Source organism: Sceloporus undulatus, chromosome 1 (assembly GCF_019175285.1).
Source record: "Sceloporus undulatus isolate JIND9_A2432 ecotype Alabama chromosome 1, SceUnd_v1.1, whole genome shotgun sequence".
Classification (NCBI taxonomy): Eukaryota; Metazoa; Chordata; class Lepidosauria; order Squamata; family Phrynosomatidae; genus Sceloporus; species Sceloporus undulatus.
In genome coordinates, this window is record NC_056522.1 from 28,637,558 (window position 1) to 28,663,768 (window position 26,211).

The 26,211-nt window shown below is 37.9% G+C and overlaps 1 protein-coding gene across 2 annotated transcripts in view; it reads right to left on the reverse strand.

The window, feature by feature from the left end:
- The window catches only part of CAMKMT (calmodulin-lysine N-methyltransferase), a 343,394-nt gene that overhangs the window by 49,725 nt on the left and 267,458 nt on the right, over positions 1-26,211 (reverse strand). For both annotated transcript variants that reach the window (XM_042458409.1, XM_042458335.1), the window contains 3 exons: positions 17,467-17,521; positions 16,335-16,398; positions 7,992-8,058 (listed from right to left, as the gene is read on the reverse strand). In XM_042458409.1, the coding sequence (XP_042314343.1) occupies positions 7,992-8,058; positions 16,335-16,398; positions 17,467-17,521 (186 nt within the window). The remainder of the gene's footprint in view (positions 1-7,991; positions 8,059-16,334; positions 16,399-17,466; positions 17,522-26,211) is intronic.

Genomic DNA, 26,211 nt, shown 5'->3' on the forward strand with positions numbered 1-26,211 from the left:
TTATTATTATTATTATTATTATTATTATTATTATTATTATTATTATTATTGGCCTGTTACAGACTGCCCAAATAAAGCTGCTTCGGGTCTCTTTGGAGGTATGCTATTTAAATGATGCATGGGTCCTAAGAGTCCGGAGGTCGTGCCAAAGCCACACTCCATTCCTAAGCACTGGAGTGCAGCTTTGGTGCAGCTTCCGGATTCTTAGGATGCATGCATCATTTAAATAGCATACCTCCAAAGAGACCCGAAGCAGCTTTATTTTGGCAGTCTGTAACAGGCCATTATTATTATTATTAAAATCCGACAATTTCTCTCTGCCTCTACTGCCAAGATCCTGGTCCATGCCCTAGTGGTCTCACAACTTGATTACTATAACATCTTTCTGGCAGGGCTTCCTCTTTCTCACCTCCGTCCTTTAATTTCTGTCCAGCATTCAGCTGCACGCATTATCACATCCGCCCACCGCTCTGACCACATCTCTCCTGTGTTGGCATCCCTTCACTGGCTCCCCCTCCCTTTCCGCATTCAGTACAAGCTCCTGCTGTCGACATTTAAAGCCCTCCATGGGCTGGCCCCTCCTTACTTATCAGACCTTATTTCTCCTCACCTTCCCACTAGGGCCCTCTGTTCTGGTAGTCAAGGTCTGCTGTCCCAGCCAGGCTTTCCTCTGCCCCATCTCGGATTCGCCCCTTTTCACTCGCTGCCCCTCACTCCTGGAAACTTCTTCCCCCGCGAGCAAGAGCCATCACTTCTTTAACCAGCTTCAAAACGGAGTTGAAGACCATCCTGTTCAGAGAAGCGTTCCCAGGCATTGCATAATTGTCACTTGCTATTTGATGTTCTTTTGTTGCCTGTTTTATTGAATCATTTCCTGTATTGCTATGTATTTTATATATATTATCCTACTAGAGAGGCAGGCTAGCTCCAACAGGCCTCCCTGGAAGAAGATTAACCATCCATTAAGAAGCCAAGCCCTCCCTCCAGTCCCTCTCCCCTGATCCAGGCCTCGGAGGTGGAGAAGAACTGCTGGCCCTCATCCCCTTCCCCGCCACCACTCCCTTCTCCTTTTGTGTCGTGTCTTTTTAGAGTGTAAGCCTAAGGGCAGGGAACTGTCTTATTAAAAAGATTGTATGTACAGCGCTGTGTAAATTTACAGCGCTTTATAAATAAAGGTTAATAATAATAATAATAATAATAATAATAATAATAATTTCCTTCCTGCCTTGGTCCAAGATGGATGCAGCCACAAGGCTATCCCTCTATGAATGTCTTTCTTCTTACTTGCATGCATAGGGGTCAGCTATAGGGACCCCTCTACCATAGTATAGTTTTCTCTACTGATTATGTACTTTCCTAGATCCTACATGAATTCTTTGTAACAATAAACTAAGTCTTATTTTTAGCTTACCAATGTATCCTGCTTATTTACTAGAAGCTCAGATGTATACTGTTGGATCAATGCTGCTGCTGTGCTAAATATATAAAATATCCCATTTTACTACTACACTCCAACAATTTACACCCCTTCACTTCAACAGACTTGCTCAACCATTCCAAGGAAGAGTAAATATTTCTGCCAGACAGTCTCCCCAGCCATTCATTGCCATACACCTACACAGAGAAAGGTTCAATATTTGTGGAAGAATTACTCTACAGCTCTTGTCTTCAGGGAATTTTATTGTCCTTGCTGTGCTTATTTGCTGTCAAGCTGGCTTCAATTTAGGGTGTCTCTATGGAAGAGAGACCACCATGAACCCCAGTAATCAACTCTGCTCAGGTCTTGTAAACTCAGGACCATAGTTTGCCACAGCAGAGACTATGTAAATTACAGAAATTAAAACCTGAGTAGACATAGGATGTAGAATATCTCGTTTGATACAAGTCTGTGTGACAAGGTTCTCATAATTTCAGTTGCATAAACTGAAATTAAAACCTTGAATCAATATAGCTTACAGGCCCTTGTGGTGAAGGAGCTTGATATGAAGAAAATTCTGGATATCAAAGCTGACTCCTTCATTAGTTCCATATCTCTTAACACATACACAACTCATCAATTATTTCTTGATTTAGTGCTGAAAGATCAGACTGGAGTCAAACATGTGACAAACTATATAAACTACTTACTGTTTTATGGGAAGCAGGTAAAAGTGACTGTAGCCACCTTCCAGGGGTACCACTCGTAGATGATCTAACCAGTGACACATATAAAAAAATACTTTGATGGGCACAGAGCTCAATTCAGCAGTTTGTGATGCAGGTACATGCAGTGGTGATTTTAAAATACAGCTGAGGAGTAGTTTTCAAAGAAACCTTGATTAGACTACAGAATTTTGAGCAAGGTGTTTGCACAACATAACCAACTCCTTTGGTTGGAAATGCATCCTGTTAATTTTATTAGAGGAAACTATCTGCATGTATTAGAAGGAGATATTTGATAGTGATACAAAAAGGCAAATAAGAAAAAAATTATAGAACAAGTAAAAGAAAAGTCTTACTCAAAATTGATGTGGATATTTATGTACTATGATATTATGTTCAGCACCAGACCTGCCTTTGCACTTTCATCTTTGACCTTCCTTATTAACTGTTCCAATTCCTGAATTCTTCTGCTAATATTATGGTGTAATCTGGATAGCTTAGGTTGTTAATGTTGCTTCCTCCTATCCTAACTTCTCCTTTTTCTGATTCTAATTCTGCTCTTCTTGTGATGTTTTCATAAGAAAACATAAGAAAGAACTGGAAAAGATATTGAAGAGCGAAGACATACACAACTGAGCACTTAAGTCAGAATCGTTCAGGTCATTGTATTCCCAGTTACCATGTACAGGAGCGAGAGCTGGACACTGAAGGAAGCAGACAGGAAAAAAAAACAACTCATTCAAAATGTGGTGCTGGAGAAGAGTATTTAGGATATCATGGACAGCCAAGAAGACAAACAAATGGGTTCTTGAACAGATCAGACCAGAAATATCCTTGGAAGCTAAGATGATCTAGTTGAGACTATCGTACTTTGGTCACATAATGAGAAGGCATGGATCACTAGGAAAAAACTGTAATGCTAGGAAAGATAGAGAAAGGGTAGAAGAAAGAGAGGAAGACCACAAACCAGATGGATAAACTCGATCAAAGGGGTAATGGGTAAGGTCTTGCAGAATCTGGGCAAGGCAGTGGAGGCAAGGGATTCTTGGAAATGTCTTAACCACAGGGTCACCATGAGTTGGAGCTGACTCGACAGCAGTTAACAACAACAACATGATATTATACTATCATATGTTCTATGATAGTATAGTGCTGCTGCTGCTGATGATGTTTGAGTGGAACATAATAATAATAATAATAATAATAATAATAATAATAATAATAGGATTTATTTATATACCGCCCAATCACTGGGAATCCGAGCGGTTTACAACAGAGGGGATAACAGATGGTTCCCTGCCCTCAGGCTTACAATCTAAAAGACAGGACACAAAAGGAGAAGGGAATGGTGAGGGGGGGGAGGGGATCAGGTCCAGCATTCTTCTCTCCCTCTGAGGCCTGGACCAAGGCAGATGGGCTTGTCTTCTTCCAGGCAGGCCTAGTGGAGCTGGCCTGCCTCTCTCTCCCTCAAGATGGTGGATGGAAGGAAGGCTATCTTCTTCCAGGCAGGCCTGGTGGAGCTAGCCTGCCTCTCTCCCATTCAAGATGGTGGCAGAAGGGAGGTCTTGTCTTCTAGATTATAAAAACTTATTGGAATAGCATGCCCCATACTGCATTTGTAACATTGCCTGTATTTGTGTAATTAAATTATTTTATATAGAAAAATCAGAAAATCCTGTTGTACCCAGTAAGTTAAACACTTGACATTTTCATCACAGAAAATGCAACATTTCAGAAACCTAGATATGTTTATTAATTAGTGATTATTAACACCCAGTAAACAACATTATGTCTTGTAAAAACACAATCTTTCTTCACAGCATGGAGCTGAAATCTATTATTCACTGATTCCATATGCTGAAATACACTCAGATGATCACAAATGACCTTAAACATTAGATAAATGTAAATGAGGACATCATTGAAAATGTGCTTTTGATTGATATCTAAAAGACCAGGTTTGAAATCTTGACAAAAGATGCAGTCCTGCACTCACTACATGGCAATTTTAAACCCACAAAATATATGGGCACATGAGGAGGGGAAAGCCAGAGGCTTGGTCACAATGAGCTGAACTCTGGTGCTCTGGTTCTTGGAAAAGGCACTAGGTTGGATGTTTGGATTATATAAAAATATGTCATTGCAATTTGATATGTTTAGCAAGCATGTTGCAAAAAAAGAACTAGTTGCTTTAAGTCCCAAAGAGTTAATCCTAACCAAAGGTTAGGAACAAACAGAAATACATCTTATAGAAAATACAGATGATGAGAGTTTTCAAAACTAAATCTTTTCTCCATTTTTCTGAATCTTTACAGTCATATCACTGTATCCATGGATTTAACCAACCATGTCTTGAAAATATTTTTAAATATAAACATTCCAAAAAGCAAACCTGATCTTGCCATTTTATATATGGGAATTTTACTAAGCCATTGTATTTCATGGGGCTTGAACATTCACATATTTTGTTATCCACTTGGAGTTCTGGAACCAAACCCCACTAGATTCCAAGAGTGCACTGTATAACCTTCAGCCTGATACTGAGCTGGGTATAAGTACATAAAAAGGAGGGAAAGTAACTTCTTGTGCAAAGCTTTCATTTCATTTGTTAATTCCATATTTACTGTACAAATAACCAGTTTAAATCCAACTGATTTAACTGAATCCATTCTATGGACTTTATCACATGGGGAAAATTGGAAGTATAAATGGGGATTATCCTGTGAAAATTGTGCATTCACAATTAAGAGTTTCCCTCGACGTCATGATTAAACGGCCATTATCCTGGGAATATCCCATGAATATCCCACAATTGCAGTAAAAGTTTTCACACGACATTGGGTTGAAAAGTGATTAAAGTGCCATTAACCTGTGAATAAACAGGCAATAAACAGCAACAAATCCCAAAAATGCTTTGTTGCTGTTTATTGCCTGGTTATTCCCTGATTATTCCTGGCATAATAGCTCTTTTATCGCATTGTGTCTGAAAATCTTAATTGTGATTTAATAGTAATTGTGTGATTTTCATGGGATAAACCCTATTTAAACTTCCAATTTTCCTACGTGTGATAAAGTCCTATATATGATTACGACTTGTGTTTAACTCATTGTCTTTTGGCATTTGGTTTTGGCTATTCCATTAATACTTGGACTTTAGCTCTTGGATCTCCACAGTGCTCAGCCATTGGCTAGAATGCTATCAGGAAAGCTATCAGGACCATGATATGGGGACATACTCAGATATCACAAAACTGGGACAGTTGAGAATTGAGTGCAAATAAAAATGCTTGCTTTATTACCAATGTTGCACAGGTCTCCAATAGCTTTGGGCACTGGTTCTCTGTTTCCCCTTATTAGGGAAGCAGGACAAATGGGTTGATGATGAGATCCAGATTTGCCCTGGATTATTTTTGTCATACACAAGAGGTTGTTTTATGAAACTGACCCTTCTCAACACCTATTTGATCAGTTCCAGGGAGTTGCTATCCTACTTTGACAGGACTAATCTAACAAAACATAAGGACATAAGAAGAATCCTGCTGGACGAATCAAAGGTCTATCTAGTCCAGTACTGTATCTTGTTTTTTACAGTGGCCACCCAAATGCAAAATGAAATCCCACAAGCAGGATATTAGGTATAAAAAAAACCTGCCTTATAACTTGTCAGACCACTGACTCATCTAATTCAGAATGGAAGATTCCAGAGACTCTACAGGATTTGAAACAAAGGAGTCTTCATGCCTTACCTAGAAATGTCAAGGATGGGTCTTGGAATTCTAAATATTTGCTGTATCACTACATGGCATCCAGTCATCCCAATAAGAAGGGGCACAATCTGATCAGATGAAAAATTCCTTCCCAACTTAAACATTTTGTTCTTTAGTTGGAAACCAAGGATGACCTATAGATTGTTCACTCTGGGCCTCAACAGACCAGCATAAAGAGCCAGCCTTGGAGCAGAGTGGAGGCTGGTGGCATTCGCACATCAGCCACCCAGACACTGCCCCCATACCACGCACCTGACCAGACGGCGGGTGGTGTCACACTGTGTCTTTGGCTTACATACGCTGCGCTGAAGAAACAGCAAATAGCCACCACCGCTGCGGCTAGGGCGCCCTTTTCATGGTGCAAAAAAGAGCCTCTTTTTGCAGCTCCTTTCTGCACCATGGAAATGTCAGATCTGGACCACGATGTGTAGTTGCTGTGGCCCCGATCTGGTGACAAAAGAGATGGCTGCAGCCCCTCACTGCACATATATTTCAATCATAAGGTCCCACATTCCATAACAAGCATTTTCAATTAACAACTTCTGGTTAACAGAGCTTTGGTAGACCTTTGCTTACAGTATGTCCTTGAAGAGCTACTATTAGTAAAAACAGATAATACCTGTCCATAGAAGACAATAATCAATCTCAATATAATATACCTTGATAAATTGGTATATCTCATCAAAAGACATTCATTATATAGAATTCAAAGACTAGTCATGTTATTCTGGAAAATTAGTATACAAAGGGATCTCGTAGCACCTTTAAGACTAACTAAAAGAAAGAAGCTGGTAGCATGAGCTTTGATAGACTTGAGCCTACTTCCTCAGATGCATATCTACATGTTTGCTCTTCTCTGCTCAGTATTTTGTCGCTAGCTGCAATAGCTTCAAATGAAAAAAAAAATGGGCAAGATCCTGTATCAGAGGCATAGCTATGATATTGTAGCTATGCTCCATCTTTTGATCTGATCCCTCAAACCAATTCTAAAAGACCAAGTTCTTTGATGCTGGTGGGTGGGGTACTGTACAGTGATGTGACCAGCCTGCTTCTGCTCGTGTCAGTGTAGCAAAGAGTTGTAACAGGGTCCCTGCTCCTGTTCGTTGCACTGTCACTCACTGGCAGGAGGAGGCTGATCATTCTGCAGTGCGCAACTCACCAGCACCACAGTGCTCTATCTCTCTGGATGGCTGACTGGTTTTTAAGGTGGATTTTAGGGGCACTTGCAGTCTTGGTAATAGAGCCATGTTAGCAAATGAGAATATGAAGTAGTTACAATGTCCTACGTCTATCTTATTATACCATAAATACAAACAGGAAGCCAGCCATAGATATTATTTTTAATGAATTACTGAGTGGTTTCCACTAAGTTCATCCTTTCAGATTTCAATGGAACACTTTATATGTATTGTGGTAAGAGTACTAGTGAGTACTGTGGCTTTACCCATGGACAATATAAAATTATGTTTTTCCATGTGACTATCATGAATAGTAAAAGGGATCTTTTAGCACCTTTGAGACAAACTGAAAAAAAGAATATGGTATCATGAGGTTTTGTAGACTTGAGCCTACTTCCTCAGATGCATAATCTCATGCTACCAGTTTCTTTTTTCATTTGGTCTGAAAGATGCTACAAGATTCCTTTGCATGCTGATGTTCCAGACTAACAAGCTATGTCTTTGAATTCTACCACCATGAATATTAAAATGACTTTGTTGTTGTTGTGTTCCTTCAAGTAATTTCTGACTCATTATGATCCTAAGGCAAACCTATCCCAGTGTTTTCTTGGTGAGATTTATTCAGAGGGTGTTTGCCTTTGCCTTCCTTTGAGGCTGGACAGAAGAAAATAATTTGGACATAAAAACATATGTTTAAATAAGTACACTTTTCAGAATTTTTTTAAAAAAACTGATATTGAGATTAACACACAATCACATATGCAACCATATCATTTCTGACTGTCACTTGAAAAATAACAACTAGTGAAAACAAAACATGTGTTCAAAAGTGTCTCATACTATCTTTACCTAAGAAAGTAAATTTCATTTAGAAACAATATGTAAAAAACACAGAGTATCTTACCAGCTCGAAACAGCTTTGGTTCTAAAGACTCCTGCCTTTTCATTTCTTCTTACGATATCGTTCACATCTATAACGCAGTGTTAAGAATAATCCATACAATTAAAATAACCAATTGAATGTTAACTTTTATTCAGTGTAAATATTCTGATAGATTCTTTAACTTTACATGTCTCTGGGAACTATTGTTATTATGAATACACCCACCCACACAAACATACAGATTTTCACCTGATTTAAAGAAATCAGTTATTGTTACAAATTTTATGACAAAGCATATGGATTTTCTATGTTTATTTTCTTGATCAATTAAATCTACTAGGTCCATGGTGTGAAAGTGTATGATCCAGCAACCTTGGTAAAGCTAGGTAGGTCTAGATCTGGACCACTGCCAGGATAGGAGATTGCCTTCAGTTCCATTAGGCTGGTCATTCTCTCTCAGCCTGAACAACCTGACAGAGTTGTTCTTAGAATAAAAGTGGGTAAAATAGAAGCACTTTAGAGGAAAGCCAGGATATAAATGTAACCAATAAACAAATACAGTAATCGTGATAGGAAAGGTCAAAGATTGAAATACAGTTGGCCCTTCACATTTATGGCTTTGACTTTTGCGGATTTGATTATTTGCGGATTTGATTTATATGTTCCCTCTAGGAATCTCTAGGTCCTCCAGCGTGCCAGAGGTTGACCACAGAGTCATTCTGGAAGACCTAGAGAGTCCTAGAGAAAACGTTTCTATATGCATTTGTAAGTCCTCCAGCATGATTCTTTGATCAACATCTGGTGAAGATTCCTAGAGAGGTGTTTTCTTAGGTAAAAAATGTGTTTGGTTTTTTTATTTGTGGTTTTTCTACTTTCATGGGAATCCTGCACCCTTAGCACCAGTGAATGTGGAGGGCCCACTGTAATGAAGAAATAACAGGCTGCAATAATGTATCAGCTACTGAGGATGCCTCTACATTCTAGAAATAATGCAGTTTGACACCACTTTAACTGCCTTGCTCCATCCTAATGAATCCTGGTTTTACAGTTTTGTGAGGCACCAACTTTGTGAAGCTACAGCATTTAAAGTACTACATAACTGCATTATTTCTACAGTGTAACTGCACTTTTAATAGTGCTAGGTAAGGTAGAAGGCAGCAGGAATAGAGGACAACCATATTACAGGTGGACAGGCTCTATCAAGAAAGCCATAACTTTGAGTCTGCAAGACCTAAACCGAGCTGTTGAGGATAGGAAATCTTGGAGATGTCTCATTCATGTAAGTAGCAATCATGAATATGAAACATTTACTTAGATTTACTAATCCGTAACTGTTTCAGATTCTTGATTGTGACTTAGGTGCTCAGCAGATGGAGAGAAGAAACAAGGTCACTCTTGGGTTTCCCCAAATTAAGTGGAACCCCTGCTGTCTGCATGGCCTGCTCCCACAATGGGTTGAACACCCACGGGCAGTCTGCACCATGTGGCGTGATGCGCCATTCAGGGTTTTTTTTGCCCTGCCCCCATGCATGCGCACCATCGCATAAACACACTGCCTGTGATTGCCAATTACCTCCCTTGTTCTGATCAGCTGCCCATAGGATGCCCAGTGTGACCGGCCAAACAGTTTCACAAGCAATACACCACTTGTACAGTGAATCAATGTGCCCAGTGACACCTTGGCAAAACACAATCATGCACACATGCCCCTTGTTCTCCCCTTTACCCCATGACTGTGTGACCTGTCATGTTGGCATGATTTCACTTCATGGGGTGTATGATAACTAGATGGTGCAATGGGTCAATGGTGCAGCTGGCCCTCAAATGCTTGACAAAAGAAAAAAGACCATATGACACAAAAGGCACTGGTGGCTGCATCTTACTGGGCCCAGGGTGCACGCACCATCCAAATTCCATAAGCCACCTGGGCCTTCCTGCATTCTTGCACTTACATCACGCTATTTGTATGCTGGTGCGAAAATGCACACTTTCTGCATTAAAGTGGAGGGAAATGGATTTTTTTTTTCCTCCGGTTTTTCATCCTGGAGTGCAGCTTCATTCCAGTTTCATCCCATTTCGGTCTTGTGCATAGAGTAAACAGCTGAGGCTTGCAACAGGGTGAAACTACTCCTGCTTCTTGTTTTGTCTCTGAGGACAACCCCTTTGTCATGTTTGTGATGCTACTGCCACAATTGTAACTCCCTCCAAACCTACTGTACTGGGCATCAGCTGCATGAGGGAAAGGAGATGCATTCTACCAGTTCTTGGGCTGCAGGTGAATGTTTCTGCCAGGGTTGTGGGGGGGGGGGGGGGGGGCCAGGAGAGGTTACTTAGTTAACCTATACTTAGTATACTTAACTAAATAGATAATACAGGATTCTAGTGAAAATCTGTAACCCATTACATTTTTGGGTAATGTTAACATAATACAATGCCTCACCCACTATTGATTTATATATATATATATATATATATATATATATATATATATATATATGTTACATTTTTTCACTACTTTTTTCTTACTAAAAATGTTCTCTTGTTACATTTTGGAACACCACACGTGCACACACATCTAGGGCATTTTATTACTTATAAATATTTTTAAGGTAATAAAAAAGTAACAAGAAACATACTAAATTATCACTAGTTTTCTTCAGTGTTAACATTGTAAGATGTGAGGGGCGCTTTGTTATAACTTACATAACACATAACACATTTTCACAATTACGTTTCCAATCTCTGGGAACGGGGGATATCAATATAATTTAGTTTATACATGGGGGAAATAATCTTTATCTAAAAACCCACTTTGTTTTTAGAAGGTGCATATGTGTATATTAGATATTATCCCTCTTCTCTCTGAAACAGGAGAGGATGCTTCTGAAATCAGTTTGCCACCTGCAGCATTTATAAGCATTATATTGAAAATTAAAATAAAATAAAAGGACCTGCCTCTTAATCAAGGGCACTTTTAACTGTAACGTTACTTAAATGTACTAGTTATCACGTTTGTAACTTTAGTGCACAGTACAGCTTTTACATACATTTTAAAATCAACCAGATCAAAACTAAACTCATACAGTAGAAACAATTTATTTTCAGTTACACTATATGATATTTTAAATAATTTTAAGATTTCATGCTAGATAGCATTTTCACATATATGGACATCTGTGATATGTGGTAAGTATAATTGCTATAAAACTAAGTATAGTCATTTTTATGTTGTTTTGCACTACATTATTAGGAAAAAAATGTTTTCTGGAGTGCTGTGTTTGACTCCTAACTTTTTATGAAGGAATCCCTCTTTTTTTGAAAGACCATTGTTTCCAGATCTGAATTAATAATGAAATCTTTCTCCTTGTGAGGCCTATTAAGTACCTCAAGGCAAGAGCAACTCATTAATGAGTAACGGATGGAAAAGGTTTTTGCACGCTAAAGCTGCTGTTATCGTCATCAAAAGAACTTTTAAAAAGCTATAATTTTCATACTTAGAAATGAGTTTAATAATAAAACTTAAATGTCTTTCTGTTATCTGATAATTTTAAGTTCATAAAGTCTTCTATAACCATTACAGCAAATACTGTTTTCACCTGTAGATTTTTTAAAATTACGTGTATACATAGATAATGCCATGTGCCTTATGCCATGTCAATGATTACTTCAAACTTTATAATTTTCAATATACTTTGTTGCCTAAAAAGGTATAAATTGCTACTAGGCCCACTGACAAATCATTTAATTCACTGTGCAATTTCAGTGATTTCAGTTCTCTCAAATTTAGTGACAGCATTTTAAGTGCTTGAAAATCAGAGATGTATAAAGGTTGTTCTGTTTTGTCACTTTTCCTTTTCATTTTGTTATGTATCATTCAAATGTATGAAAAATCTCATGTTTTTCAAACAATGCTTGTGCACATGAGCTTCTTGTATCTCTGAAGCAGGTGTTTACACAGAGGAACATTAAGACCAGCACATGCTGACCAGACATGGTTAAAAATGCAGATCAAAATATGCATCCCATTGACAACAAGACAATGCTGAGAAGCACCGACATGCAAATAAGCACTTATTTTATCCCTAGCTCAGGTTGCCCAAATATGCACACATCCATCCATAGATAATCGCAGAAATTGACAGAATTCAACTTCGGATGCATAAAAATTATTTTTGTCATTTTTTAATAACAACATTTCACAATTTCCATATTTCTTCATTTTAAAAAATCCTCATTAAACATATCTAGTACAGGAGAGAAAGAAACAGATGGATTCACCAATCTTGGCAGGGACTACATAGGTGATCCCAGCATCAAGGTGTTTGTTCTACTGCCATGGACTTAGTGGCCATAAAATTTAGACTGCAAATCATGGAAGAGGTGTTTACAAAGAAAAACACAATTCTGTAATATATCACATCTGATGCATCTCAGAAGGCCAAGAATGCATCAGACATGTTTTGCCTTTGCAACAGAAGATCACAAAAATTGAAATAATGTGGTGATGATGATCTTATTTTTAGAAGTCCGCAATGCTTTTGATATGTCTTGTGAAATGTTTCCATGTTATCATTCTGTATAATGCCATAAACTGACCCACGGGAAAACAAACAAAAAAAAATTAGGATGATTAATCTTGTAAGTGACTATGTATGATTTGGTTAATTGAGCAAATGCATTAATGGAACACTCAAAGTGAGGCCAAACCATTTACTTTTAAAAGAAATCTCCTTTCAATAATTTCGATGCAACTGTATATAAATCAGTGCCTCAATTCTGTATCCAGTTGCATAGTCACACTTATACCTCATAATTACAGAAGTCATCAGAACTTCTACATGGTGTGTGTTTATAACAGGATGCAACCCTGTAGCCAATAGGTATTCTGTAGTGTAGAAATCTATAAACTACAATTTCTAGATTCAACCTATATTATTTTGTATTGTAATATATTGTGAGAGTTCTTTGCATTACAGCATTTTAATACACTCTAAATTTGTCTCATATGTCTATCATATGTCATACATATGTTGATATGTACCAGATCAGAAATAATGCCAAGATAACATAAACCACTCTTAAGGAATCCCATAACCATTTCCCCGGCTAGCTGAATGACTGATCAATGAATGTGGAAAATCTGGGTTACATTTAAACTTTTTTGGCTTTTTTAAAAATTGCATAATTTAAATAAATATCAGAATTTTCACCTTGCAGTTGGAGATAATGCATTTATGGAATGGTCCAAGACAAACAATTCAGATTAATATTTCTTTCAAGTTTAGAAGATGCAAATCTGATATTCAGGTTCATTACTAATTTTTCCTTGAACACATTTTATTTTTCCCTTGGCACCCTATCTGTGTTGCTGGATCAGACAACTCTGAAGCTACTAAAAACTAAACAACCACCCGCAGTAAACATGGCATTTTAAGGTGGTAGTGGTGATTTATTTATTTATTATTATCCACCCAGCAAGTTATTAAAGTATAATTGAACTTCTGCACTAATAAGCAGGTGCAGCCATGTATTATACCAACTTATACTACAGTAAGGTGAACAAAGACTGAGTTTTAAACAGAATGCATTCAGGTTTGCTTGTCAAACCTCTCAATTCAGAAATGTTAAAATCATCTCCAAATCTTAGTCAATATGAAGACAGAATACTTAAACCTTAAAGAATTAATATAAAAGCAGGTTTGTTCATTCCACATACCTGATATATATTGATTTTGTATTAAGAGAGTACATGCTTTGACATCCCCAAAGTAAATGAAATTATTACTCTCACAAATGAACTGGCAATAAACCCATCAAAGACTGATGGGACACAATGCTCTCAGTGGTCTTCTTTTCTAAAAAAAAGATCTGCACTTTCAATTCATGACTTCACAAAGGAAGGACCCCTAGGTATCCTCTGTGAATAATGCTAATAACATCAACAATAATAAGTATGACAATGATGATAATATAAAAGTGGATGCTCAGATGCAAAGCACTATTGCCAGGTCGATTTTCAATTACATTTCACTGATGTATTCATTTGTTTCTTAATGTGTTCATCTTGCCCATTAAGAATAATTAGCAGGCTTGCTTAGTGATTTCCTGGCTTCTGACTGTGATTTTCTCTCCTCCCGAGTTGACACCATTTTGACTTTTTAGAAAGATATTTCTGATATTATAGTGTAACTGGCATATAATTTAGAGTTCCAAAGAAATTGAAATGACAAAAGTAAACTCTGATTTTAAATAAGAAGGTTATTTCTTTTTAATAGCTCAACAACAGAGCATGACACTAAGCACTTAGAAATCCTCCAATATGGAATCCAGGGAAACAATAGTTGAAATATGTTCGCTTAAGGAGGTTTCTAGCTATCGCATATTGTTGAAGCATACTGACAACAGCACTGAAAGTCAGTAGAAACATGTAGTGTGTTTTTTACAAGTTTGCTAAACTAATACAAAAAAGTCAGTTAACAGATAATATGTTCAACTCATTTCAGCAAGATTTTTTTTAAAAGTATGAAGTAGATACAATTTTTACATGCATTCAGAACTCTGATATAGCTTTGCTTTCCACATGGGTTAAAATGGGCAGACATTTACCTCAGCTAGATTGATAATGGCTCTTGCCACTTTTTATGACTGTCATAATATTCCAAAATGTAATCTAATACAGTTATAAGTCAAATTGAGCTGCCTACCTAGTTAGCAAGAAAAATCATCTGCTAACACAGAAGGCATCAGCAATGTGATGAAACATTTTGATGATCATGTGAGAAAAAATTAGATTTGTTTGATACCCAGTAACAAAAAAGTGGGTCTAAAATAGCATCCAGGTTAACAACAAAATCCTACATGGGATTATTCAGAAGCAAGTCCTACTAAGACAGACTTTCTCCCAAATAAGTTTAATCAGTATAGTAGTTGAATTAACTCCATCTTGTTGAAATACTTCCCATTGTAACCATATTGATTTCTTTAAAAAAGGCAAAATTCTGCTTTTCAATGTTTGTTTTTTGTTTCCTTCGCAGAGCAACTTCAGTGAAGACAAAGCACAGAATAAACCATCACCACTGTAGTACACAGAACATAAAATGATGGTATGGTATGTTATATTCAAGGATGGAAAAAAAATACACAACATTTTTCTAAATAAAGTAATACAAGAACAAAAATACTCTCCTCCTCCCTCCCATTTCTGATATGATGATTAGGACTACATTTGTCCCTCTATTCTTCAAGTGTTTGAAATAGATGTAGATATCTTAAGATCTGACATAAAGGGCACAAGTGTTATCAAAGTCTGTTTACTAATATTCCTGCTTTACCTTAAATGCATGTTATGACCACTCACAATAAAAGTGTTAGTGAAACTGAGAAAAATAAATCATTCCAATGACTCTAGCAAAGAGATTTCTCCATAATTTTGACATTTACACTACATCCTTCACAAAATGAAGACCCTTAACATGCAAATGCCATTATCATCAAGAACTCAAAGCAAACAGATATCTTCTGCATTTCACTCTCAATTTCTAACAGCTATTAATATTCACTATGGGACCCAGCTCTTCTATTATTGTAGACACTTAGTTAACTGAGAGGGAATAAATTGCAGTCATATTAACATGCAAATTTGTTTACCTGCATATGTACTACTACGATTAAATAAGAATATGTTCCAATAAAGGAATAAAGTAACTGTACAAATGGGAAACAGATATTTTAAAACCTTGTTCTAATAAAAGTATTGGACAACTGGTAGTTAATAGAGTGCTGACACATCTTGCAGGAAGCTAGGGAAAGGTTAGTAGTGATATTATATGAACAAAACATCAACCAAATGTAAAAATTAGATATAGACAAACACAGTAATACTACAGAAATAGTAAAAGGTTATATCTGAAAACAAGCCCAATGTTAAATAGATCGGGAGGAGGAGGAGGAGGAGGAAAACTGGAATTTATTCCCAGAGTTATTATTTTATTATTGTTGTTGCTATTTTTTTAAAAAAAAATAGAACAAAATATCTGAATAACATGATACCAGTATTTTTATCTGTTTCCTTGACGCTTTCTCCCTAAACATACATACCTTCCATTTTTTGATGTAAAACAGAATGTGAATTTATTCTAGATAGCACTATAGATTTTTCAAGAATGTTATATATTTTAATTACTTAGGCAAAATATGTATGTATGGATATATGAACTCTCAGTCTCTCTCTGTCCCTCTCTTTCTCTCTCTCACACACTTATTATTATTACACACATCCCTTGCTGTCTTTTTATATCAATTGTTGCTCAGCCAGTGAAAAAGGAAAGAGTCCAACAAACCAGTTTTCTATCTGAATAAGGATACTTTTGATGGCCTTTTCATTTCCATCAGTTAACAGAACTTCTTTGACATCTGCAGAAATAGCAACCTGGAAGGGGGGGAAAAGAGCATAGCAAACAATGAGCAAATATGCTTGTCTGTGTGGAAGTGAAGACAGGAGTGACAAGCCTTCAGTATCATGCTTCCTCACCTATTTCTCTGTAACAGTCTTCAATCTTTTTTCATTTTATGTCTGCATTATTTTAATCATTCAATCAAATCAGTCAATACTTTTATCATTCCATTTGCGGGAGCCTCTATCTTGCTATCATTCTGTTCCGTAATTGCATTGTGACAGCGGATGATGGTATTCTGAGAGGCTTTCATTTGCGGGCTTCTGTTTATCTAGTAGAGCCATCATACGAGGCTGTCACTCTGCCTTTCAGCCTGCTTCTGTCTGACTGCCTGATGCCCTTCATATAACTTTGCATTGCAGGCAGATGGCTTTGTAAGGGTAATTTTTTTGTGAGCTTTGACATGCTCGCACATTGGGCTGTAACCTCGACACATTGTGTAAGAACGACAGGTTTGTCAAATGCCAATCAGTGTAACAATATGCTTTTATTTGTAGAGACATAAAAACTTGTCTAATGCACTGCACTGCTACATAATATCTCCTGAATACATGACTCAGAACCCAGAGAATGGTGAATGACGCTCCTGAATGGCCAATCTAATTCAAAAGAATCTAATTACCGAGAGCTCTGGATCATGTTTGTTGGTGTAATAATGCAGGCAAAACATTAGCAGCTATATCATGGTGCTCCAACTGTGATTCGCCAGGCTATTCCTGTATCTTAGCAAATGGGGGACTATAATCTGAAAGGGGTGGGGGGGGTGGCTTCAGCGATGGCAATGAAAGACAGACCGTACGTGGCCTGGAATGTCACAACAAGAGATATTGACTACACTGAGGTAAAATGTTTCTGCTCATCGAGGCAACCATAAAATCAATATGATACGAAAGCAAGTCAATCTAGAAGGTCTCTCAAGACTCTGCAGCTTGACCGCAGCTGATTCTGTTGACAGTTCTCTGACCCAGCAGTTGGAGGCACTGGAACATTTTTTCCCTTTTGTTCCTCCCTCTGAATAGAATTGGAATTGAGAAAAGACCTACCATAAGCCCAGCCAAGCATGTCATGCCACCCCCTAGCTCACACACAGCAAGGCCCCTGAAAGAGAGAAAGGAAACGGTAGAACCCATACAAATTAGATGAAAATGGTCAGAGAGACATATATGTTACAAGAACAAATTGCCATCTGTAGTGAGCGTCGAGGTACCAGGAAGTAGCAGAGGCAGGACTGGGCTACCTCATGTCGTTTTGTGTTTTAAAAATAATTATGAAATAGAAAAGTCACAAAGCAGGCAAACCAGTGGGGGTTCCCTCATTAGCGTTCAGTGTAACATTACCACCGCTGAGCTGAAAAAATCCGAGAAGGTTCTTTTTTTCCCCCTTGTCAATGGCACTGTCTTTTAGAACTAAACTAGCTAGAGTAGCGAAAGATAATTGTTAGGAAAGGATAACACTGTTAATTCACATTCATTCCTTCAAAAACAGTTAGACAAGTAAATGAAGGAATTAATATTATTTCTCACTCTCTCACTCTCCTTTCCTCCCACCCTCTGGAGCACTATAGAATGCAATATTTAACATTTCTTACAGAAACTGCAACGTTTAAAATAAACTATATACCTTATCTTAAAAAAAAGAAAGGAGAAGTAGTACGCAGGTGGAAAATTTAGCTCATGAATTGGCATTTGCAAGTGATAATTGCAAGCGGACTGCAAAAATTTATGTTTGAAAAATGTTCTTAGCAAAACTGTTTTGCAGGTAAACATGTTTTAATGAAAGTCCCATTGACCTCAGTGGGATTACTGAAAAATAAGTATGACTGTGACTGATACCCATAGAGTGAAACTCAACAACTGAACAGGTTAATACAACACCAACTGCATACTTAGAAATGGCAAATGACAATGGCATGCTGAATATCTGATGTGTCTGTTTCTATCTCATTTTTGCAATAATCCTACTCAATAACAAACTATCATTCCTCATGCAGTAAAATACCATTTCAAAATATTTTTTCTAAGTCTCTTAGTGGATAAAACTATTTAAGACATATGAGAAATTATATACCATAGAAAGGACACTCCTATAGTCAATACCTATTTTCCCGGACTTCAGCTAGCATTCTGATTTGCTCCTCTTCAGATATTCCAACTCCTTGGATCAGTAGGTAAGGCCACCCCCCACCCCCAATATTTCCTCTTCTCCAAGACTGATACTAGAAAAGTAGAAGAAAGCTTTAATACAGAACTGTAGAAGAACTAACTAAGAAGGAAAACACTCAGGAGCTTAGCGCTCACCCTTTTAAACCTCCCAGGTTGGAGCTGCGACATGGGCTGGCAGAAGGGATTATTGCCCACTAAATCACTGCCAAACCTCCGGCTGCCATCAGCCCGGGTCCAAGCTGCACTCCACCAGCCTTTTTTAGAAGTTGGAAGCTTCCAACTTCTAAAAAATGGCTGGTGGAGCACGGCTGGGACCCAGGCTGATGGCGGCCAGCAGTTCGGTGGTGATTTAGTGAGCAGTAATCCCTGCCTCCATCCCGCATCCCGGGAGGCTGGAGCCAGTTTAAAAAGGTGAGCAATAAGCTCCTCGGACAAATTAACTTTAGCAACCACCCCAGCAATAGCAATAACAGCTTCATTTATATACCACTTCATATTGCTTAAGCAGTCTCTAAGCGGTTTACAACTGTAAACTAATTGCCCCCAACAAGCTGGGTACTCATTTTAGTGACCTCGAAAGGATGCAAGCCTGAGTCGAGCTTGAGCCCTGGCTGGTATTGAACTCACAACCTTTCGGTTTGTGAGTGAATGACTGTAGTACAGGCATTTAACCACTGCGCCACCAGGGCTCCCAACAGAAAATATTCAGAAAGTAACAGAATAGCAAGATCCTAAATCTATAAATCTTACTTGTCTTCTACATGTATGGTAATGAATAAGTATTTCAGTATGTATGTATGTATGTATTTATATATAAATACTGACCCACCTAGACAGCAAGGGTATGAGAATTTCCTCTGGGTTTTCCTGGAAAACAAAGGGTGTTTTCTTTTTTTTGCAAGATTCTTGGAGGACGTATTGATATGCTATTTTTGCGGTTGTATAAAAGCATTGTCCAGGTGAACCAATATCCTCAAGGCACCAACATATCTTGCAATATCCTGCTTTTAAATAAAGTATCAGGGAGAAGTACTTGTCAATCTTAAACGTCTAATCAACCTAACCATAAAAGCCTAATCTCTTCTAGGGGAGATATACTCCAAAGAATTTATGCTGCTTTAACAGTAACCTTTACTGGAGACTGTTTTTCAAAACTTTCACAGGCCAACAAGACTCAGACTCACAGCTTCCTGAAGAATGGTGCCCATGATACTTGTCATGTGTAGATGAATTGTTTTTAAAAAAATGTGATAAAAGATTCAGCTTCAGAACAAAGTTGATATATATTTGGATTGAAATAGAAATATGTACAGTCTGTGCCAGTTTTTTTCCTTTCCTATGAATGTGCTTAAAGCAGAAGGCCTGCCTCTTTATTTACAAATATATAATAAAATACATTTACTTATTTGGTGCCATCTATATACATTCTTACAGTGATAGTACTCAGCATTCGGGACATAAATCCTGCATTTCCCCCTCCCTTTGATCCTTTCTATTATTGACTTATATCTTATAAATTGAGGTCCTAAGAGAAGATATTTGTTGTTAAGGACCCTTCCGCTACAACTTTAGACACCGATATTCAGCTTCCAAGCTGTCAACCAGACCATAGGCAGCTGGGAAAGGTAAATCAGATCTTGCAAGAGAATGCCTCCAGCACACCTGGAAAAACATGATGACTGCAGATGGAAATGATGGCTGTTGTGGCAGTGTACCACAAAGCACTACTGGATGACCTTTGCTCATTGTTCTTGGATTTGCCAGAAAATTCAGAGAAGCAGTGAAAGAGAATGAAAGTATACCTATGGCACAGTACATGGGTATCATTCGTATTGGGTTTTGGAAATCTTATAAATTCTGCTAGCTGGACATTTTCTGATGTGCATAAAGTACCTATGCCTGTAAGAGATTCGTCAACAGCCAATCAGTATGTTGAATAATGAGCCAATATGCCACAGAAATCCTGCCAACTATTTTGCTTTGATTGAAGAAAGCTAAGATGCAACTTTCACCCAAATCATGATTGCACAGTTCTCCCAGTGAAAAAGAATCAATTATGTGTCTATCTATTCAGATATGTCTTGAAAACCCATTGTGTGATGAGATCAGGAGTCAGTTGTTCTGGACTGGGTCCTGGAGTTCAGACACCTTCTTGGCTTGAAGATCTAAGAAATTTATGTGACTTTGAAAGTAAGCCTACAATGTGAAACCTATAAAACTTTGATAGTGAACCACCAAACAGGTTAGCATCTGTGGTAACTGAGCCTCATTACACTGAGAGCTGAAAATAGCACTCCCTGTGAATTTGGCAAGGAGCTAGCTAGCCATCGTTCAAAAGATGCTTGGATATCCTAGAGAATGCTAGGCCTAGTCTTAATGTTGGCAATCTTTACTATAGGGACAGTTTGCTTCTTCCCTGTTTTCTGTTACAATCACCTATAAAGATTCTTGAAATAGTTTTCATGACAAAGTAGTTTTCAAAGAAGTAGCCATGTTAATCTCTTCCAACATAAACATGATGAAGGGGGGAGGAAAAGGGATGTGGCTGCACCTTTAAGACTACCTGGTTTTTATTTTATTATGAGCTTTCTTGATATAAAGCCATTTCTTCAGGCTATAAAAGATATTTATACAGTTGTGGAATAGAATGTAATAGGATCCAGATCCAATCCATTAGCAGTGCTATGAATGCAAACAATGACTTTATGGTGCACTACATATATTAATACAAGATTCCTTGCTATTTCACATATAACAAAAGGAATCTTCAGAGAGACTTTTGAACCCAGGGAAACTAATTTTTGATAGACAGATTAATTGCTTTCACACATTAGCATTAACTGATCACTGTAAAGATCCGAAAGACATGTATCTCTATAAGCAGCCCTTTGAAAAATTAGGAAAAGAGACATGATTTGCATCTTTCCAGATCTTATTACATTCTATTCCAAGCCAGTAATATTGTCCAAATAGGCAAGCTGACATTAACACATCTTTATGATCTAGAATGTCAGAACATTTATGATGGAATAGTAAGTAGGCAGGTCTTTCCTGCTATTTATTGATGTAGACCAAAACATCCGATACACATATGTTTATCTCCTGTTGGGGAGGAGCTTCATCTTACACCAACTTTACATCATCTAGGCCAGTGGTTCCCAAACTGTGCCCTTTAAGAGATTTTGGACTTCAGCTCCCAGAAGGTTCAGCCATTTTGGCCAATAGTTTGGGATTCTGGGAGCTGAAGTCCAAAATCAATTAAAGGGAACAATTTGGGGAACACTGATCTAGACACATGACTACTATGTCATATCTTCCGTTGAGGAATCTCTAACAGGCATCTCTAGAGGGATTTATACACTAATCAGTTGAAGAAATATATACACTTCAGGCATTTCAACACATTTCACATACAATGTGTGGATACACATCACAGTGTATGGTTGTAATCAGTGAGAACTCTGTTAGAATGGCATCCTTATAGTATGATAAACACAGTATTCTCACCCATCCAGGGGCTGAGCATACGGCAAGCAGCTTCTGTCTTTGGCTTGGTCACCAGCCCTATCTGTTGCACTTTCTCTCTATAGAACTTGCAACTTGGTTGTTGATATTCGAATGAGAACTTAATTCTGGCTTCCTGACAAGATACATATTAATCTCACTTATCTACCAATCAAAGATTAATGTCACCATGTGGTGGAAATTCCTTGTTGAAATAGAAAGCTATAGAAAGATGGAGTCACCTTTGTCAGCCAGAGAGATAGTTTTTTAAAATAGAGACTTGAAGTTTAGAAAAAACTAGAGCAAAGGAGTAAAAAGGGCATCATGACCCGTAAGAAGCTGGCACCAACAGAATTAGACATAATATACACAATTTAAGATAAGGATACATTGTTGACATTCAGAAGCAAGGTTAGAAGGAAGCTACTAAATTCCTAAAGGAGGGGATAAAGAGTGATGATGCAGTTTTAATGTATGCATGTATTTCTGTTCTGATTGTAAGAATTCTGTATGTTTAAATTGTAATTAGCCAATCAGGTATACTGAAGAAGCTTCTTTCTCTTCAATAATATAAAAAGAGCCATTTTGTCTTACTCGGGGTCTCAGCTTTTTGGAACTTGAATTCCACTGAGTTCAATGTTTTCCTTTGTCGACAATTGGAAATAAACTTATGGATTTTCAATTTACTCAGTCCTCTTCATTGCTATGCCAGGCCTAGATCTTTAAGTTTCCTGAAATTTCTGTTACAACCAGACTCTTGATTTTGCTATCTACCATGAAACAGGACTAAGATATACAGTTGGCCCTCCATTTTCACGGGGGATCTGTTCTGGACACACACACACCGAGCAAAGGGAGTCTCATGCATATTCAAGCCTCATCGGCTTGAAGGGACACGGGCCCATGCATGCGGTATGGGCATGGGCGCTGGGCGCACACGCCACTGAAAACAGCAGAGGTCATCCCTCCACAGGTAATCGAGGGCACGGATCTGAGATCCATGAGTTAGGAGGGCCAATTGTGTTCTCTTTTGGTAAGTGGCTTTGGATGGATAGAGGTGGAAAAGGCAGAGAAAGAAGATCATGCTCAGAGAAGGATAACTGTCCAATTATAATTTTTACAGTTATAAGGTGGACTGATAGAAGAATGAAAGAATGATGCGATGCAAGTCCAATGATACATACTAGCCAAGACTGATTTCTTCCCTGGGTTGGGCCAGGAGGATACAGGATTCCCAAGAGTTCCCAAGAAGAACTGCTGTGTGGTCATTCTTTATTCTCCTATGTTTTTTTTGTAAACAACAACAACAACAAAAAACCCTCACTATCTTAATTTTTTTTTTTTTAAGGGGAGTACAGCATACTCTACCATGAAAATGGTACTTATACCCCTCTGTATAGTTCTGGCCACAAACATGAAATCTGAAATGCTTGAGGCCAGAAGTATTTTGGATTTTGGAATACCTGCATATGCCATAATGAGATATCTTGGAGATGGAACCTAAAGTTAAGCATGAAATTCATTTATGTTTCATATACATATTATACACATAGCATGATGGTAATTTTACACATAATATTTTTAAATAATTTTGTGCATGAAAGTTTCTGTAGAATGATCCATCAGAAAGCAAAAGTGTCACTATCTCAACTACCCATGAAAAATGTTTTGGATTTTGGAGTATTTTAGATTTCAGAATTCCAGATAAGAGAGACTCAACCTGTACAGTGATGATTTTAATGGTTATAGTAGGGATGTACTGGTTTAGCAGAGAGAGACCTGGTGCCGCAATGGTTAAATGCCTGTACTGCAGCCACTCACTCAAAACCATAAGGTTGTGAGTTCAATACCAGCTAAAGGACTCAAGCTCGACTCAGGCTTGCATCCTGCCGAGGTCGCTAAAATAAGTACCCAAATTGTTGGGGTCAATTAGCTTACAGTTGTAAACTGCTTAGACACTGTTAGTTCAGTATGTAGCAGTATATAAATGAAGCTGTTTGTTTGTTATGTTTAGCAGTTAAGACACTGACTCTGACAACTGGAAAGTTGGCAGATTTGCAGTTTTTGACCCAAGTGCCATGGGACAGTGTGAGCTCCCATCACTAGTCCCACCTTCTGCCAACCGAGCAGTTTGAAAGGATGTAAAAGTGCAACTAGATAAAGAGGTACTACTTCAGTGGGGAAGTAACAGTGTTCCATGCAGTCATACTGGCCACATGACCACAGAGCCATCTTTAACAATGTTGGCTCCCTCGGTTTAGTAACAGAGATGAGCACCACCCCTACAGTTGGACATTAGACAATCACATCAAAGGGAAAACCTTTACCTTTATAAATTATTTTAGCTATCTGTAAGACAATTCAACCACAAATTTTTAAACAAAAGGTGGGAAACAAATATTATATATCTACTAACTATCTGCCCACCCTATGTAAGCAAGATGTGAGAGGGAAGTAGGTGTGGCCAAGGCTGACCTGGCTCATTCTTCTAACATGAGAAAAAGTGTAGCCTATTCACTGCATGCAGCCCTGTAAGGATATATTGGAGCCACCTGAGCCTCCAGCACTTTCCTCCAAACCCCCTCATTTTTGCAAAAAATGCCCATATTTAGAGAAACAATTTTGTGAGGCTGAGAGAGTTGGATTATTCAAGATCATAGGTTTCCATGCCTGACTGGGTATTTGTTCTCCAGAGTCATAGTCCAATGCCAAACCATTACATCACATAGTTTTTTGTGGGTTTGCTAATGTTGCTAATGACAGGCCTCAGGGCGGGAGGGTCTGCAAAGGAGGATTAGTGTCTGCTTGATTAGTGCTCATTGAACAATACACATGCAAATCACTCCTGCCTTTCCAGGTCACACAATATATATACCCAATTCCTTTCCAGGCAAGCATTCTCTGAAGATGCCAGCCACAGATGCTGGTGAAACGTCAGGAAGAAACTCTTCTAGAACATGGCCACATAGCCCGAAAAAGCCACAAAAAAACTATGGATGCCAGCCATGAAAGCCTTCGACTTCACATTACATCACACTTGTTCTTAAGATTTCTCGTTATTATTAAGTATAAAACATGACCATACCAATTGCTTTTCTAACATATTGGTGTGGGTTTTTTTTTAATCAAAAGAAAGTCTTTGAACCTTGCTATTAATCTTGTCCATAGATCCTGCAGAAATCCCCATCCATCATATTGTTTGCTTAGTCGGTCCATCTAAGAAAGAAGTAAACTTTATCCTTTAAATGCATGTGGGGATAAAAGTACTGAAACAAAGTAGTAGCTATAATTAAAAACAAAATAAAACAACAACAAAAAAAAACCCGAAGACCAGGGAATCGAATTTGCTACTTAAATTCTCACTCTTCTTCCATGCATTGTGTTTATATCTTTAAAAAACTGTAAGGGAGTAGTTAAGCAAAACCTCTTAAAGTGCACATTTTAATGTAAATACTACTTATTCTTTAGGAAGCACAAGTAAATATTACTTGGCCTTTAGGCAGTATATATTTCCAAATGAGGCTATTTCTTTAAAGCATATTATTGAAAACCTTCATGTAAATAAGTATATACTTACAGATAATAGAGCTTGTTAAAATATGCCCTATTAGCATAAACAGCTCTTTGGAAACCATTATAGTCTTTTCAATAAATATGTAATTTGACGATCTTTATAAAACGAGAATTAAATATGAAAGTCCTCACCATCCAAAACTGGGCAGATCACATTCTTCAGTACACCGCAGCAATTAATACCTGCCAAAGCCAACAGAAACCATGGCTTTTCATGAGATTTCGCATATCATGTGCAGTTAAAGGTTGATCTGCCATTTTGGGAGATGAACACATTGGTTGGAATTGGGCATAACACCTTCATCCTCAGTCCCACATCTGTAAAATGAAAGTAGCAGCAATTAGATAATGGCAGAGGCAAGCTATCATCTGAATAGAAGAAACATTTTGCCTTGAAACATTGGAGCATGGTGCATCCCTTGGCTGGGCAACATGCCATGGGGGCACTGGGGTTCAAGTTCTCTGTTGAAATGAGAGTCCTAACATTCTCATACAAAGCTAAGACTTCTTATGTACACAGCTGAAAACTCCATATGAACCAAGTATTTT